Below are 18,926 nucleotides of genomic sequence, written 5' to 3' on the forward strand. Positions count from 1 at the left end.
GAGTTTGCCAAAATGCACCTGAAGGACTCTCAGTCCATGAGAGATAAAGATTGAAACTCTTTGGCAAGAATGCCAGGCGTTATGTTGGGAGGAAACGAGGCACCGCTCATCACCAGGCCAATACCATCCCTACAGTGAAGCATGGTGGTGGCAGCATCATGCTGTGGGGATGTTTTTCAGCGGCAAGAACTGGGAGACTAGTCAGGATAGAGGGAAAGATGAATGCAGCAATGTACAGAGACATCCTGGATGAAATCCTGCTCCAGAGCACTCTTGACCTCAGACTGGGGCGATGGTTAATCTTTCAGCAGGACAACGACCCTAAGCACACAGCCAAGATATCAATGGAGTGGCTTCAGGACAACTCTGTGAATGTCCTTGAGTGACCCAGCCAGAGCCCAGACTTGAATCCAATTGAACATCTCTGGAGAGTTCTAAAAATGGCTGTGCGCCAACGCTTCCCATCCAGCCTGATGGAGCTTGAGAGGTGCTGCAAAGAGGAATGGGCGAAACTGCCCAAAGATAGGTGTGCCAAGCTTGTGGCATCATATTCAAAAATACTTTGAGGCTGTAATTGCTGCCAAAAGCGCATCAACAAAGTATTGGAGCAAAAGCTGTGCATACTTATGTACATGTGATTTTTTTTTTTTTTTTAAATAAAATTTGCAAAAAAAAACTTTTTACACGTTGTTATTATGGGGTATTGTGTGTAGAATTTTGAGGACAAAAATGAATTTATTGCATTTTGGAATAAGACTGCAACATAACAAAATGTGGAAAAAGTGAAGCGTTGTGAATACTTTCCGGATGCACTGTACTGAGATTCCCAGAATTTTGGCCTGCCTCGGCCAAATTCCCAGGATCTCGTGTAGCCCACCCTGCAATTGACCAGGGAATTTCCCAGGACTGAAGTCCTGGAGAGACTACCCGGGTCATGTCTGAATGGTGCTACCTGGGAAGCTGCCCGCACACAGCATCCTCTAGGACACTTAGCGCTGCTGCTACACCACCCCCGACATCGTTAGCTGCGGCGCTGACGTTTGGGTCAGCGACCTCGGCCAGGTCCTCCTCAGGCACAGAGGACCGCAGTCAGATGCCGGGGACTCAGGTAAGGCAGGGAGCCGCGTTTGCGCAGATTCACCCGCTGGCGCTGGAGACAGCTGGCGGGTCTCTGACACAGCGGGTGGCCGAGCCGCCCACACTCCTGCTGGACCACCAGGGCATATGGGTAATGGGGGCTCTATTGTGATTGGCCGGCTGCGTGATGACATCAGCGGCAGCCGGAGAGGGGACAGGCGAGGAGTGGCAGGTGCTGTGTAAAAACCTTAAAAACCCGACTTGTCTGAATGGGGTCTACCCCGGAGTTTCCCGGGTAGAAGCTGTAGTGTGAAAGGGGGGCAGTCTCAACCAAATACCCGGGATTTTGCACAGGAGAAATTCCCGGGTTTGAGCAGAAAATTTCCTGGGTCGTATGTCTGAAAATGGTAGAACATTCTCATTCTTAAAGGGTAAACAACTCCGACACATTAAAGAGGCAATACACAGAGAAGCACCTCATGGTTTAATCTCCTTCATGTTTATTTCAATTAAAAACCGTCAGTCCTACTGAGATGAGTGCAAGGAAGAAAGTCTTTGGCTCTCTTTAAGAGAGATAAAAATACTAATAATTTTGGATTGTTAATCTTAGAAGCATTAAAACATGGTTGATCAAGGTCTCTAATACATAGCAATGTTTCAGTTTTAATACAATAAGCAGGATCTTTATTTATTTTTTTTTTTTCATTAAAACATTAATGCAATACCACCTGGTTTAAACAAAAAAAGTTGGGGGGGAAAATTATGCAGGCAAACCTCTGATGCAAGAGAATAAGCATAACCTCGGGAGTTCACATAACTACACTAATAACACAGCATCAGCTCTTCCCATAAAAGGTATCTCAAGCTTCTTGCTCAAATGGGACAGTCCAATCCACTAATCAGCTAGAACCCCAACAAAGGTTCTGAGAGGAGAGACAAGGTTGATGCATTCTTTTCCCGTAGGCTCCAGGCCAGATGAACACAGAATACGAATCAGGTCTATCAAAAATAAGTATAACCATCCTCTATTTGATACACACAGAATTAAAAGTTATTTAAATGTTATCTCCCACTCCTGTGTAGGATGCAGGCAGCCTATTAAAACTAAGAAATTGCTCTAAAACACACAGCAGAGCCAATGCCTGATTCACTATGGCATCTATGTTTGCATTTGCACGAACTCCTCGGTTGTTGAGGTTATGTAACTATGAGCTCGATTCTATTGATTGCAAAGTAAATAGCGCCGGGAGGGAGCCCCCCAGTGCTATTCAACTCAGCGCGGTTAAGGATTTCTTCTCAAACCCCTCCAGGGGTGCGAGTAGAAATCCGACAAAACTACAAGCGCGATGCTGTTTTTTGCCCTTAGCGGCGGGAAATTTAGTTGGAGAATGCCCGTTCTAGCAACTAAACACCCTGTTTAAGGCGCAAGGGGCGGTAGAACGGGCATTCCCCAACCTAACAATGTGCAGAATTGAATAGCGCCGGGAGCACCATCCCGGTGCCATTTCCTTCAGGAGCGATTGAATCAAGCCCAATAAGAGGCAAAAAGAAGATACCTCCACCAGGGCCAGCATTGTGGCGATCCCAAAAGGACGTTGCAATCGTTCATCATGATCAAGTCGGATCCATCCCAGACTGCCGAGCAGCAGACAACACCTGCAAAGCTATAAACCAATATATGCATTACACAAGTGAATCTCACCTTATAAAACGGAGATGTTTAATTGTTTAAACCAGTTGCTCATTTGTTTGAAGAAATGTAAACTAGTATCCAATCTGGTTATAAAGAGTAAGTATTCGGGGAGAAAATACAAATAATCAGTGTGTACAGCTAGTGACTAAATAAGTTATATTTTATAAAACACTCACATATATACAGCTTTCTGATTCACAAGGATCACATTTAAATCAGTAATATTTATTCTAATAGATAATGATAGTGCAGTATCCTTTAAAAACACTCAACAACAAATGGTAATGTACTGACATATGACCAAACGTTGCAGGCAATAAACTTTACAGATGCAGCTTAATGTAAAATAGCTCTCTCTTGGATACGACTTCCACACATTTCATGATGAACCACAAAAAGATAATGTTCTGAGAAATATTCAATATCATATAAAGTCTCATTTAAAGTTATAAGCAAAGCAAATAAAAAGTGCCAGTTTGTGTCTCTGGACAAACCATGCTGTATTGCAAGGAACTGACCGTCTGCTATAGCACACAAACACTGCACAGCTTCATTTTTAAACTGTAATTTACACTTGATCCAGGACACGCTTCCTCCCAACTGTACATCTGCACACTTTACATGTGTATCATGTACAACATGGTTTTACCAAGGTGCAAATTTGCCTTCTTTTTTTGCTTTGCCTCGAATGTAGAAACGAGCCCGTAACATGGATTCCATTCTCACTGCTGGGCTAGATTTTAGAAGTCAATTTGAACAGGGTTGAACTCATCAGATATAACCAGTATAACAAGAAAATAAGAAAAATCTATATATTGTTTTTCAAATTTGAAAAGATGACAAATAGTTTCTTAAAATCATTAAAGGAGCATGACAGAAAAGAAGGATCGGGTATTAATTACCATGACTGTGCTGGACACACACGTCTATAAACTATTAACATTCATTTAGTATATATAATCTCAAATATTGCTGAACATAGTTGAGCTTTTATATTAAAATGAGATCAAAACCACTATGAATAAAGAATGACTGTTAAGAAACGTTTACATATCGGAATAATAGTGTTAAATAACACCAGAATCTGTATTTCTTGATCAATGTTTGAGCTCCTCTTGCAGAACATGCTATTAGTAAATGAATAGCCTAATCCAGTGGTTCCCAAACTGTGCGCCGTGGCACCCTGGGGTGCCTTGGGACACTTGCAGGGGTTAATGTAAATATGTGGATAAACAGAAGCTCAAACCTGTCCACCACCACATAACAACCTTAGGATGACAGGTAAGCACAATTTACTTCACTGCACTACTTTACTACGTTTTTCAATAACAAAACTTTTGGCTTAGGGGTGCCGTGAAAACAATGCTGTTACTTTAGGGTGCTGTGATGCACAAAAGTTTGGGAACCACTGGCCTATGCTCATGAAGTCATGGTTAGACAAAATTAGTAATGTAAAGCAATTCTCAAAAGTACAGCTGAGTCACTCAGTAGTTCTTATATTGGTGGAATGTTACGCAGTTGAAAAATAAAAACATATCACCGCAATGAAATTATTCTGGATTAACAATTCGGTGAACTATTGTGCAACGGATTGATATTCTGCTATTAAAATCAAAAGGGAAAAAAAAAAAAAACAACATGATCGTTTTCAACAAATTTCCATTTTATGGGAAAACAAACCATTACACAACATTTAAAACATCATATTAAATACTGTATGCAAAAGAAGTGCCAGTCACTAACTCGGATGACTAGTGTTCCGTATATATTTACTTCTATCACTTAAATTATAAAATGCGCTGCATGATTTTAAAACCATATAACTAAAGTACGAACGACCATTTATTTTGTTCTTATATAAATGGACAACGTAAAAGTGTTGTGTATAATAATAACCTATCAAACATGAACAAAAAAAATAAATCCAAACTGCGACGTTAATTCTGTGGCATAACAAGAACGTAAGAGCCAACCTGGCCTTCCTGTTTGAGCTGATGTATGAGTTCCTGTCTATTTCTTTTTCTGCTGACTACCAAGAACCTTTTAACACCCTGCCCATGAGACTTGCTCTTTAGACCATATTTTTGAGCTATTTGGTGGATGTTTTTTCGTTCCTCATTGGTCAGTTCTCTAGAAAAGGTCAGGTCATCCTGATTATTGGAAGCTGCATAGTTCCTTATTATTTGTTCAATGTCTCTCTTTGTGATTCTCTGGTCACTTGTCATTAGGCCAAGTCCTTCCCGGGTGTGCTGCTCCTTTACAGAAATGGGTTCTGCTATTCCATTTCCTCCTTTGCCCAAGCCACCGCCCGTCCAGCCCATCTTTCTTAATAGCTGGTTCCCAATATTGTCCTCTTTAATTTGCTGTTTGTACGCCTCTTCATTTGACAACCCTCGGATCTGGTTTCGAGATATGGCATCTGCAACAGGGCCCTTATTCAGATTGTTAATCATCACAGGATGGGTCTTCTTTAAGATATTCACAGCTACCTGTGCAGCATCATGTTTTACAGTTTTTTTAATGCCAACAGCTTCTGCTATAAACTGCTGCGCCATAAATACCTTACACTTCCAGCTAACTCCAGACACGCTCTCAAAGACATATTCTATAGTCACGTTGTTGATCTGAGCAGTGTCATTTAGAATGTAGATAGGATTTGGGGCGTTTTCATATATTACAAGGTCTTTCAACGCATTTGTTGGACCATTGTCTGTGGATCTGGCATAGCTGGTCTTCTGCAAATTAGGCTGCACGCTCTTCAGGACTTTAACAGCCTCTTCAGCTGCAATGTGCTTGCTACTCTTCTTATTCCCATAACCTTCAGCTATGCAACAGTCCTGCACATAAACACTGCACCGCCATTTGTTGTTGGGAACCATTTCATACTTATATTCCACAGTCATATTGTTAGAAAAAGCAGAGTTGTTCAGGATCCCTATTGCATCACTTGTATTTTCTTTGAGAATAAATTCTGACCACGGCCTAGTTGATGTACCTTTTGTTGACTCTATACTCTGCTGACCAGATGGAACAGCTTCATTTACATTACTGTCATTTTGTTTAAGAGCAGGAGGGAATTCATTCCTTTGTGCGTCACTTGGGCAAGCCACCACATCTTCACGATACTCATGCCCAAACTTTCGTTGCACTGTTACAGCTTCAACCTCAGGACTTTGTAAGAGTTGTAAGGCCAGTTTAGCGGCCTGATCCCGAGCTCCATTTTTGCTAAAAGCATACCCAGTGGCTAAGTAAATATCCTGGCATCTGACTTCACAAGCAAAGCCATTAGGAGGGATTTTACATTTTGGGAGATTGTCGGGAGGAATTTCTTTAACCCGCACATATGTATATACAGGATTTGTTTTACATGTCTGAATACATTGTGTCAACATGTGGATAAAGTTAATTTGTCTACCATCAGAGGACCTTGCAGGCTTTACCATCTTCTGCTTCACTATAGCAGAAAGTTTCCTAATAAAAAATGATTTATCTACAGTCTGTATTTTGCGACCCAGGTAAGGATTTGTACCACTTTCCTTGTTTTTGCCAAACCTGCCAGAATTTTTAGGCGGCTTTACAAAACCAATGCCTTTTCTCCCTTGCTTGTTGATACCCTTCCACATATCGAGCACATTTGAACGGAAATCTCTGGACAAATCTGAACAGTGAGATTCGAATTTAGCAGAATAATTCTGTTCAATTTTGGCCATGAAAGTGCCAGAGTCACTCTTGCTTTGTTCAACATAAGAGTTGGAGTCATAGATATAGGGAGTGGAACTCAACTCCATTTCTGAGGGTTCCTCGGTGTCTGAGTCATCACTTACAGTAACCAATGCATCAGGCCCCTGCAGCATGCTGTCGCTATGTTGTTTTTGAAAGCAATTAGGATCTTTTGTTTTTTGAAAGTTTTGGTCCTCAATCGACGTGCTGACTACAAAATGTACAGGTTCAAAGCGTGGCCGTGGCCCAAATTTCTTTTTCTGAGGTTGTCCACCTGTAAGTGTTCCAAAAAAATATAAAATTATATTCAGGAATGTTTAAACATCTAGATAGATAGGACACTAAGGTGCTTGAACACTTAACATATGTATGCTATACAATAATCAGCATAATGGATCTTCCTGATAAAAGCAATTTTTTTTTCAATAAAATATGAGATATGGTAAGAACTTACCTTTGTTATCTCTATTTCTACGAAGTCCATAGGGTTCCACAGGATACCTTGGGGTATAGGTGTGACGTCAGTCATCGGGCACCATAGAGTTAAGCTTTCAGCCTCCCAGGATGCACTAGGGTCCCCCTCCTATACCCCGCCCCCGAGCCAAGGCACCTCAGTTAGTTACCAAGCCATAGGCCGGAGGAGGAGAAGGAAGAGAGAGAAAGAAGATCTGGATACACACAAGAATCACACTCTCACCAGAGGGAGACGGGAAAACCGGTGACCAGACCAAAGCCCATCTGCAGTACAGGTGCGACAGGGTGGGAGTCCTGTGGAACCCTATGGACTTCGTAGAAATAGAGATAACAAAGGTAAGTTCTTACCATATCTCATATTTTCTACTTCAGGGTCCATAGGGTATCCACAGGATACCTTGGGGATGTCCCAAAGCAGTATCCTTTAAGGGTGGGGACGCTCCTGTGCTGAAAGGAGAATCCGCCGCCCGAAGGAAGCATCCTGAGAGGTGAAGGTGTCAAACCTGTAATACCTCACGAAGGTATGGTCAGAGGACCACGTAGCAGCCTTGCAGATCTGGACTGCAGAGGCACCACATCGAGCTGCCCACGAAGGACCCACAGACCTAGTGGAATGAGCCTTCAAAGAAGGAGGAACCGGCAGACCTTCATGAAGATAAGCTTCAGAAATAGCCATACGGATCCAGGTTGCCAAAGTTTGCTTTGAAGCAGGCCAACCCTTTTTACGGAAGCCATAGAGGACAAACAAGGCGTCCGACTTCCTAAACGAAGAAGTGCGGTCAACATAAGTCATTAAGGCCTGCACAACATCCAAAGTGGCCTCACCCACTGAAAGACCAGGTGAGTTAAAGGCCGGAACAACTATTTCCTCGTTAACATGAAACTGGGAAACAACTTTGGGAACAAATTCAGGCCGAGTGCAGAGCACTGCCCTGTTCACATGAAAAATCAAGAAAGGGGGTCTACAAGAGAGAGCCCCTAAATCAGAAACACGTCTGGCCGAAGCTATGGCCAGAAGGAAAACAGTCTTAGCTGTTAGCCATTTAAGATCCATTGAGCCCAGTGGTTCAAACGGCGGTCCCTGGAGAGCCCTCAGGACCACAGCCAAATCCCAAGGCGCCACAGGTGGAACAAAGGGCGGCTGAATGCGGAGAACACCTTGCATAAAGGTGCGCACATCCGGGATTGTAGCAATCCTACGGTGAAACCAGACAGACAGGGCCGAAACCTGTACCTTCAAAGAAGCAAGGGGAAGCCCATGATCTAGTCCCGCTTGTAGGAAGGCAAGTATCCTAGACAGACGAAACTCCCGCGGTGCATAACCTCTCGGTCGACACCATTGGAAGAACGAATGCCACACGCGATGGTATATCCTCGCGGACGACGGTTTCCAAGCTCGCAACAAGGTACGCACCACAAAGCTGGAAAACCCCCTGGACCTCAACATGGCTGTCTCAACAGCCACGCCGTCAAAGACAGCCGAGCCAGGTCCGGGTGAAGACAAGGACCCTACGACAGACGGTCCGGTCGTAGCGGCAACCGCAGAGGACTGTCCACGGACAGACCCTGAAGGTCTGAGAACCAGTGCCGTCTGGGCCACACGGGAGCTATCAACAGGAGCGTCCCTCCTTCCTGTTTGAATTTCCGGATTACCCGTGGAAGAAGGGAAACCGGAGGAAACAGGTATGCGAACCGGAATGTCCACCGGACGGACAGAGCATCCACCAGAGACGCCTCTTCGTCTCTTGTGCGAGACCCGTACACCGGCAACTTGTTGTTGTGCCAGGACGCCATGAGGTCGATCTCTGGAAGACCCCACCTGTCCACCAGCAGTTGAAAAACGTCCGGGTGCAGGGACCATTCCCCCGGATGAACGTCCTGGCGACTTAGAAAGTCTGCCTCCCAATTTAGCACTCTCGGGATGTAGACCGCTGATATGGCCGGAAGATTGCGCTCCGGCCATACCAGGATCCGAGACACCTCTACGAGAGCCGCCCGACTCCTTGCCTGTTTATGTAGGCCACGGTGGTAGCGTTGTCCGACTGGACCTGCACCGGACGACCCTGGAGAACCCGACGTGCCTGCTGGAGAGCATTGAAGACCGCACGGAATTCCAAGATATTTATTGGAAGCTCCGCTTCTGTCGGCGTCCACCTGCCCTGGAACAAGTGTGGACCCGAAACTGCTCCCCAGCCCCGAAGACTGGCGTCCGTTGTCAACAGGACCCAATTTGGTACCCAGAACGGATGTCCCTTGCTGAGATGGGTCGTCTGCAACCATCAGGCAAGGGACAGGTGAACCCCCGGGGTGAGCACTAACGTCTGGGACTTTAGAGACTGAGGCAGCCCTTTCCACTTGGACAGGATCAGGTGCTGCAGAGGTCTGGAGTGAAACTGGGCATATTCCACCATGTCGAACACCGACACCATGGAGCCCAGTAACCTCATCGCCGAGTGTAGAGACACCCGGCGGCTGTGCAGACAACTGCGCACCCTTGACTGTAAAGCAGAGATCTTGTCCTCCGTCACAAAGATCCTTTGCTGTCCCGAGTCCAATAAGGCTCCGAGGTGCAGAATCCGCCGAGACGGGATTAGAGTGGACTTCTGCCAGTTGATTAGCCAGCCGTGCCGTTGCAGCAGCGCAATGGTCAAGTCCAAGTGGCGTAGAAGGAGCTCTGGAGATCCTGCCACTAATAACAGGTCGTCCAAGTACGGCAACATGCGGACTCCCTGCAGCCGCAGAGAAGCCGCCATGACCGCCATCACCTTGGTGAACACACGCGATGCTGTCGCCAGGCCAAAAGGTAACGCTCGAAACTGAAAGTGGTCGCTGCGGATTGCAAACCTGAGGAACTGTTGATGGCGCAAAAGAATAGGGACATGCAGGTAAGCGTCCTGTATGTCCAAAGACACCATGTAGTCCCCAGGTTCCAGCGCCAGAATGATGGACCGTAGGGTCTCCATCCGAAACTTCGGCACCCGCAAAGACTTGTTGAGAGCTTTGAGGTTGAGAATCGGACGAAACGACCCATTGGGTTTCTGCACCAAAAAAAGATTTGAATAAAAACCCTGGCCCCTCTGGGAGAATGGAACAGGCACTATAACTCCAGCCTGGAGCATAGTGTGCAAGACCTTCCGCAGCTCCGTGGCCTTGTTCCGGTCTGATGGTAGACCCGTGGTGAAGAATCGAGCCGCTAAAGGTACTTTACACGTAGTACACTGTAACCGGAGAGGAAAATCACTTTCAGACATGATGGTACTAAGTATGTGACCCCTCTCACCAATTGTATTTTAAAGAGGTGAGAGACCACCCTGCAGCACCGCACCGCAAGGGCTTAGCAGAAAGAACAGGGACAGTAATAAAGCTGACAGTCAGAAGATACAGGCAGCAGCGCTAGCACAGTCACATACAATGCAAAGAAAATCAATTCCTGCACTAACCAGCGCTGATCACTCAACTACGCAGGTACAGGGCCTGGTAGGACATAGCGCTGCATACACAGACCTGACCACAGCGGAGGAGAGGTATGCGGGGGGACCCAGACCAAGATGCTTCCTTCCAGGCTTCCAGCAGCGTTCACCATGCGTTCAGGAAGATGGCCGCCGAGGAGCAGAGAGGAGGCTGGCCTGGGGGAGGAGCGCTGCCACAGGGCCAGTCGGCAGAGTGCAGAAAGGGCTGTGTGCAGCGGGGGAGGCGCCGGCTGTGAGACAGGGAAGGCGCGCTCCCCTGGCATGCATTTAACCCCCGGGATGCCGCAGCGCTACCGCTTTGCTGCGGTCCGCTGTCCCAGGGGGGTAGTGGAAGCGCAGGCTCTTACCTGGCTCCACGCTGCAGCCAGTCCCCAGGGAGCCCCCTGCCTGGGGACTCTGGACCATGTAACAGCGGGGACCCACCGCGGGACCCCACTGCTTACCTTGCTGTCCCCCTTGAATCCGGCCATGGTCCGGAACATCTGGGGTCACCGCTAGCTGTGACCCCAGATGCTCACCAGCATCCCCGGATCGGTACCGGCGTTCTGGTACCGGCGGGGGTGTAGGGAAGACAGCATGGACGTCAGGACTGACTGTCCATGCTGTACATCCAGATGTGCATCCACAGATGCATGCAGAAAAGCTTCAGGGGCTCTTCTTAGCCCCCACTCCAACAGGTGCACCCGACTCCGGCCGGGCACCAAACTAAACTGAGGTGCCTTGGCTCGAGGGCGGGGTATAGGAGGGGGACCCTAGTGTATCCTGGGAGGCTGAAAGCTTAACTCTATGGTGCCCGATGACTGACGTCACACCTATACCCCAAGGTATCCTGTGGATACCCTATGGACCCTGAAGTAGAAATACATTTGATAAATTGTTTGTCATTTACAGATAGCGGCTACTTTCCAGCCTGGCACCTAAATAATTAGTATTATATATTCAGTCATCAAATTTACCCAAACTAGGATTCTGCTTCAGTGCATCTAACTGTCAGCACCAGAGAAGAGAGCTGTTACACACAATGGATCAACCCTAGCTGATCTATCACACAGGGCAGGGTCTGCAATGCTTGGGGATAGGACCATAAGCCTGTGGGCAATTAGTCAGGGGAGAACCACAGGCTCACGTCCATACCTTGCAGGGGTAGAACCGCAGGCTCACGTACATATCTTGCAGGTGTGGGGACCACAGTCTTGCAGAAAGACTACCAAGCTTGCATGCATTTTTTTATATCATTTAGCTGAAGGAACAGTAGGTACCATACAGACAGGCTGCGGCCTCACATAAAGGGACTTTTCCAGAGGAGGATTATATGGAACTCTGATACACAGAAAAGAAATGCCAATGCTCCTCTTGTAACTAAAGTCCATGCAGGAGAAAAAACAAGTCAGATGTGACACCCTGCACATCCTCCAAAAAATAAGGCCATTATGACAGACCGTGTGCCTCCACTTTATAAAGCACTTTGTGCCAATCTGCACCCTTCTACATGAAAGCTCTTTACGCCAGCTTGCATGCACCCACATAAAGTAAATCTGCCACTTTCAAGTGTACCAAAATTTCTGAACCATGGTATTTTCAGAGATACCAATGACCACTGTGAACTTCTATTCCTACTAATGAGTGCAGATTTGCTTTCTCTCCTCTAGTAAATCCTGAGAGCAAGTTTCTGATAAGAGCGACTTTGGGTTGTGACAATAATAGCAGTTCACAAAGCTGAGCCCCGTATCAGTAAACTCAAACTGTCTGATATAAGAATCAGTAAACAAGCAATTATCGATAAGACACTTTTCTAAGGGTCTGTTCCAGATTATCACGATATTGCAATGTTTTCACAATACCACAATGGTTTTGATCTGCGATCTTGCTTGCAGTGCCCCACAGCCACTGCTTGATTGACATTCTGTAGCCAATTGGGGGATGGAGAGTGGCCGGCAATGAGGACTGTTCTACATAACGGGGGCAGATTTCTTGAGATGTTCCATCACCATTTCTGAGTAAGTTTAAACTTACCCAGATGAGAGATGACTGCAAGCAACGCAACCGATGGTCGCGATGGTGATCCGATGCTGCATCTTCGGATGCAGGCATCGGATCTGCAATGCCGGCAGGAGGCATCTTTTTCCATCAGACGCCTCCTGCAGACATTAGCATAATTTAGCTGTAGCTGCTTCTGCTTAACGGGATACTCTGAATCAGGCACTAAAGCACTGAAGATGAGACTGTCCACTGTGCTGAGTGCACAGAATAGGGGTTTACTCTGGTTGCAAAGCGCATATTTCAGTTACTATGATGTCAGCATGTATACAGCCCTGACATGTTGGAACAAAAATGTTTGACAAAATATATTATATATTTACTTGACATTTGAGGTGAGATTAGACCTCTCTCATTTAACAACAAATATCTTGGTATGTAACATTGGCAGTGTTCTCCCCAGAAATTTTTTCTAGCCGGGTGGCATCCAAAAGTAGCAGGGTGGGGGCCGGGAAAAGGGGTATCTCCCTTACCAATCCAGCCCGACAGGTCTCAGGCTGCTCCCCCACTGGCTCTCAGTCAAAAGTGCCCATTATGCAGTGCCCCCTGTATTCGTGCCCTGTAGTTTTCCCCTTTATGCATTGCCCCGTGTAGTTTAGCTTTGCCCTTATGCAGTGCCCCCTGGCTGAAATAGTGCCCCTATGTAGTGCCCCCAGACTGGTCCCTTATGTAGTGCCCCCAGGCTTAAATAATGCTCCCAGACTGGCCCCTTATGCAGTGCCCCCAGACTGGTACTGGCCCCAGCCCAGCACTTACCTTTACTTGCTGGCCGCTCGCGCTCCCACTCCGTTGCCTCGCGCTGACTGGATCTAACTAGATCCAGCAGGCGCGCGGGGCAGGCTCCTCACATCGCGAGTGACGTCATGACGTCACCCGTGCAGTGCATCAGAGGCCACCGTTCCACAGCGAGGGTCGGCGGGGAAAAGTTCCGGGCGGTAGGCTGTTTCTGCCGGGTGATGCGCCCGCAGAAAACAGCCTGGGGAGAACACCGATTGGTATTTGGCTGTATTAGTCCCTGCTGCATCTATATGTAATCTCCAATACTAACATCAGGTGAAGTATGAGTGAGCAGTGAAAATAGAAAATCAAGCCATGTTAGCCAGCAAAACTCCCACTGCTTACTACTGGACTTATGCTGAAATGCAGTATGTTTATACTGAGCTGTATGAGGGGGAATCATTGCATAATTGGCTAAAGTTCTCCTTTCAATATAGATTTACGAGATATGCTCAGTATCCCAATTCAGGGGATGCCAGCACTTAGAATACTGGTGCCGGAATCCCGACACCTGTTAGATTCCTGGCACCAGCATCCCGAAGGTAAGTAGCGGGGTTAGGCACTAGTATGCACAAATATGACTTACCAGCATCTAAAGTGGATGTTCTTTTTGTTGCCTTAGCATCAGGCACAAGCTCATATGATGGCATCTCACCAATATCAATTCCTTCAGCCATCTGGTGAACTTTCTGTGTTAGCTGCTCTCCATATCTATGAATACAATATATACTAAATCAATTTCAAACTAAACAAAAAAAAGTGCATAGTTCCTTCAATATATATTTACTTCAGATAAAGCTATATTCTAGCAATGTTGGTGGTGCTTGGAAGACATAGGAAATTGTGGCGTTATCGGCAGTGAGGGAGATTTGAGGGTGGTGACTCTGAGAGAAGGAAAAATGATTAGATTGGTTTTGCTAATGTTCAGCTTTAGGGTAACGTTGAGATCAGTTTAGAGACAGCAGGGAAATAGTTGGTTCCACAATAAAGTAGAAGAGAAAAAGGTCTGTGGAGATTTAATATTACAAGGGCCACACACACAAAGAACCAGAATAGATATACATATATGACGAGATGTACATATAGATCACATTATATGGAGAAAAGAATAATGCTTCACCATCTGGCAATCTAACAGACAAGTCTGTGTTTGGGGGTGCTTACAGCAAACTACAAAGTTTGATGGAGGAGTAATAATGGCTGTTTATCATGGTTTGGTCCGGCCCTTTAGTAACAGTGAAATATCAATGCTACAGCACCCAATGACGTTCTAGAACATCATGTGATTCCAATTTTGTGGCAGTTTGGGAAAAGCCATTTTCTGTTTCAGCATGACTGAGCCCCTGTGCACAAAGCAAGTTCCATTGGAAAATGGTAAACGTTTGGCCATGTAGTCTATATGGCAAAGGTCACATGCAGAATCAAGAGTTGGACATAATTGACACACACACACAGGATAAATATACACACAATCAGTGGCCACGTTATAAGATACATCTTTCTAGTACTGTGTAGGACCTCCCTTAACTCCAAGAACAGATGGAATTCTCTGTTGAATAGTTTTAACAAACTGCTGGAAACATTATTTAGAGATTGTGTGTATACTGGCATGATAGCATCACGTAGATGCTACAGATCTGTGGGCTACATATTCATCATGCAAATCTCCAATTCCACCACATTCCCGAGCTGGTCAGTTGAATTGAAATCTAGTCACTGTGGATGCCCTTGGAGTACACTGAAGTCATGTTCATGGAACCAGCTTGAGATGATGATATGTGGTTTGTGACAGCATGTTAACCATCTGGAATAACCATAAGCAGATGGGTAGACTGTGGCCATAAAGGGATGCACATGGTCGGCAACTTATGTTGTGGCATTAAATTAGGGATGTGCAGGCTCGGATAGGTTCGAGTTTGCACGCAGAGTTCGGATTTTTCCCTCCAAAAAAACGGAACTCAGAAAGAGACGGGAAAAATCCGAACTCGGCGTGCAAACTCGAACCTATCCGAGCCTAAACATCCCTACATTAAATCAATGATCAACTGTTCTTTAGGGGTCTTGTGTGTGCTAGGAAAGCATATAATACTGCAGCCAGCTTAAACAATTGACACAAGGCAGGATGGATCCATGGATTTATATTGTTTATGCCAAATTATGTCCCTAACATCTGCATGGTGCAGCAGAAATAAAGAGTCATCAAACATTTTTTCTGATCTTCAACTATCCAAGTTTGGGAAACGTGCCCACTGTAGCCTCCATTTCCTGCTCTTACAGAAAAGAATGGGTCTTCTGCTGCTGTAGGCAATTCAATTCAAGCTTCGATGTGCTGTGCCTTCAGAGATGCTCTTCTGCATGCTACTGTTGAACACATGGTTATTTGGTTTCTGTAGTCTTCCCGTCAGCTTGAACCAGCCTTCCCAGAGAATGGCCACTCACTGCAATTTCTTTGATACGCAAACCACCCTGTACGACACCAAAAATCTTTTCACAGGCATGTTTCATCCCCATTCTGGTGTTTGGAATGGACAACAATTCAATTTCTTGACCAGGTTTGTATCTGTTAATGCACTGAGTTGCAGCCATATGATTGCAAATATCTAATCAACTAACAACCTAATAGAGTGGAAACCGCGTGTATACGACATGCCACAGACACACATCGAACCGGGAGAGAAGTACGCATGCCACAGACACACACCAAACCGGGAGAGATGTACATATGACACACACCAAACCGGGAGAGATGTACATGTGACACATACAGAACCGGGAGAGACGTACGCATGCCACAGACACACACCAAACCGGGAGAGATGTACATATGTGACACATACCGAACCGGGAGAGATGTACATATGTGACACATACCGAACCGGGAGAGATGTACATATGTGACACATACCGAACCGGGAGAGATGTACATATGTGACACATACCGAACCGGGAGAGATGTACATATGTGACACATACCGAACCGGGAGAGATGTACATATGTGACACATACCGAACCGGGAGAGATGTACATATGTGACACATACCGAACCGGGAGAGATGTACATATGTGACACATACCGAACCGGGAGAGATGTACATATGTGACACATACCGAACCGGGAGAGATGTACATATGTGACACATACCGAACCGGGAGAGATGTACATATGTGACACATACCGAACCGGGAGAGATGTACATATGTGACACATACCGAACCGGGAGAGATGTACATATGTGACACATACCGAACCGGGAGAGATGTACATATGCGACACATACCGAACCGGGATAGATGTACATATGTGACACATTGCGAACCGGGAGAGATGTACATATGTGACACATACCGAACCGGGAGAGATGTACATATGTGACACATACCGAACCGGGAGAGATGTACATATGTGACACATACCGAACCGGGAGAGATGTACATATGTGACACATACCGAACCGGGAGAGATGTACATATGTGACACATACCGAACCGGGAGAGATGTACATGTATATTTTTGTTGCACTCACCGGTTGCCTATGAAGACGATGTTGCTCCACACAACCGACAGGGCGATAAGCTGGTCTACCTTGCGGCCGGGGTATAAATGCATGTGGCGGCCCAAGAACTGCTTGCGGGCAGCCCACTGCTTGTCACTCTCATGGTACTGACGGAAATCCTCCATAACCGCTGTCCTACAGTCACCGGGACCGCCCTCATCCATTGAAGCCATCAGGGTATGTGCGCCCCGCTGTAGTATAGGGGTCAGAGGGGAGCGGCGGCTATGTGGGGTCTGATGTCCGGTGTCTCCGGCTGCTGCGATGCCGCTCTGTACGAGAACCATAGAGAAGGATCGAGGATAGAGCGCGCCCTGTCTCACAGGAACCATAGAGTATAATACCCTCTCTGCTTATGCTACAACTACCGACCTCTGACGGCAAATTAGCGAATAGTCCGATATCACCCATATATTATTTTGGGAGAGTTATCAAAGCTAGGAGAAAGCTGAAGTACCAACCCATCAGCTCCTAGCTCTCAACTGTCAAATTGATAGAAGTTGATTGGTTAGTACTTTCTCTCCAAGCTTTGATAAATTTCCCCCACAATGACTACAGTGCATATAATATAGGCCCGGGATGTAGTTATATTGGCGGCGGGCGGGATGCCGCCCGTTGATATACGGATGCCGGAATCCTGCCCCTTGGCATAATCATAATGCCGACACTGATATCCCAAAGAAGAACAGGATTAAAGAATGTAAGCTCTTTCGAGCAGGGCCCTCTACCCTCTTGTGCTTCTCCCTACTGTAATTTAATTTATCTCTTACTCCCCACTAGGGCAACCAACACTCGGTTGCTTATGTGGGTGTAAAGGTCGCTAATATAGCAATGTTTATTATACATGTCCATGTCCTGCTTTGTATTGTATTGTAAGTCACTGGTTACTTATTTGTTCATGTACTTTGTAAGGAGCACCAGAACACTTGTGGCGCCATATAAATAAATAATAATAAAATACCATAGCGCCGGCATCCCGAACCGCCGCCATCCCGATCATCTGGACAGGTAAGTATTGTACATTTCCCCGTGGAAGGGGGGGATAGGTTTAGGCATTCTCCCGCAACGGTTAGGGTTAGGGGCGGGGGGCAGGGGAGGGATAGGGTACTTACCACCCTCCGTCGGGATCTTCATATGTCGGGCTTCCGGGGTCGGGATTTTTATACCTATTCCTATAGGCCCTACATCAGTGGTACGCAGACTTTTTTTAACCACGGCGTCTGAGTATCAGCATTGTTTTCACTGCACCCCTAAGCCAAAAGTTTGTTATTAAGAAATTCAGAAAAAAATTTAGTAAAGTGAAGTAAATTGTGCTTACCTGTCATCCTTAGGGTCAGTTATGTGGTGGTGGACAGGTTTGAGCTTCTGTTTGTCCACATATTTACATTACATTGACCATAATAATTTGATTTGATTTGGTGCTGGTCCTGAGGCACCCCTGTAAGTGTCCCAGTGCACCCCAGAGTGCCACGGTGCACAGTTTGGGAACAACTACTCTACATGCATTATTATCAATCTCAGGGCACTCATGATTAAGCTGGTATCCAGCCCACACCTAAGCTTTATGGGTTACCGTTACCAGGGGTGGATAGGGATGGAAAATCAGTCAGGAAAATTTATGGAAGCAGCCCTAATTGGGGCAGGGTCTGTTGAGGGGGGTGGGATCCCTGCTCATAGGGGATTGATTCTGAGTTTGACGTAGTTGCTGCCTTCCTTGTCATTTTGCTGCAGTTGCGTCAATGACTTTATGCCATACTTACCTACTCTCCTGATTCGTCCGAGAGCCACCTGAAAATCGGCTGGCGCTTCCGGCCCCCCGGAAAGGTAGGCAAGCCTCCCGGCCGGCCGCCGATCCCCCGTACCCCTCCGCGATTCCCAGTCAAACCCCTGCAGTGGGAGAGCCGATGACGTGATTTGTGCTGAATTGCGTCATCATGACCCCGCCCCCTGCTTCTCAATGGCAATAAACCGCGGCATTGTGTACAGCCATGGCCAAAAGTTTTGAGAGTGACACAATTATTGGTTTTCACAAAGTTTGCTGTTTCAGTGTTTTTAGACCTTTTTGTCAAATGTTAATATGGTATACTGAAGTAAAATTACAAGCATTTCATAAGTGTCAAAGGCTT

At 46.2% G+C, this 18,926-nt stretch overlaps 1 protein-coding gene across 1 annotated transcript; it reads right to left on the minus strand.

Annotated features, from left to right (window-relative positions):
* Positions 1-2,912: 2,912 nt before the first annotated feature.
* NKRF (NFKB repressing factor) lies at positions 2,913-17,140 on the minus strand. The gene is made up of 3 exons (XM_088482823.1): positions 16,774-17,140; positions 13,835-13,959; positions 2,913-6,764 (listed from the first exon to the last, which is right to left on the minus strand). Exons 1-3 carry the CDS (start codon positions 17,130-17,132, stop codon positions 4,708-4,710), a joined length of 2,541 nt encoding a protein of 846 aa, XP_088338949.1. The 5' UTR covers positions 17,133-17,140; the 3' UTR covers positions 2,913-4,707.
* Between the last annotated feature and the right edge of the window lie 1,786 nt (positions 17,141-18,926).

The sequence above is a fragment of the Taudactylus pleione genome, unplaced genomic scaffold (genome assembly GCF_031769625.1).
Source record: "Taudactylus pleione unplaced genomic scaffold, aTauple2 ptg000296l, whole genome shotgun sequence".
NCBI classification, from domain to species: Eukaryota; Metazoa; Chordata; class Amphibia; order Anura; family Myobatrachidae; genus Taudactylus; species Taudactylus pleione.

Coding starts and splice junctions, on each gene's coding strand:
- NKRF (XM_088482823.1), bottom strand. CDS start 17,132: ATGGTTCCTGTGAGACAGGGCGCGCTCTATCCTCGATCCTTCTCTATG. Junction 13,960..16,773: donor ATCGTCTTCATAGGCAACCG/GTGAGTGCAACA, acceptor TTGTATTCATAG/ATATGGAGAGCAGCTAACAC. Junction 6,765..13,834: donor AACATCCACTTTAGATGCTG/GTAAGTCATATT, acceptor GAACACTTACAG/GTGGACAACCTCAGAAAAAG.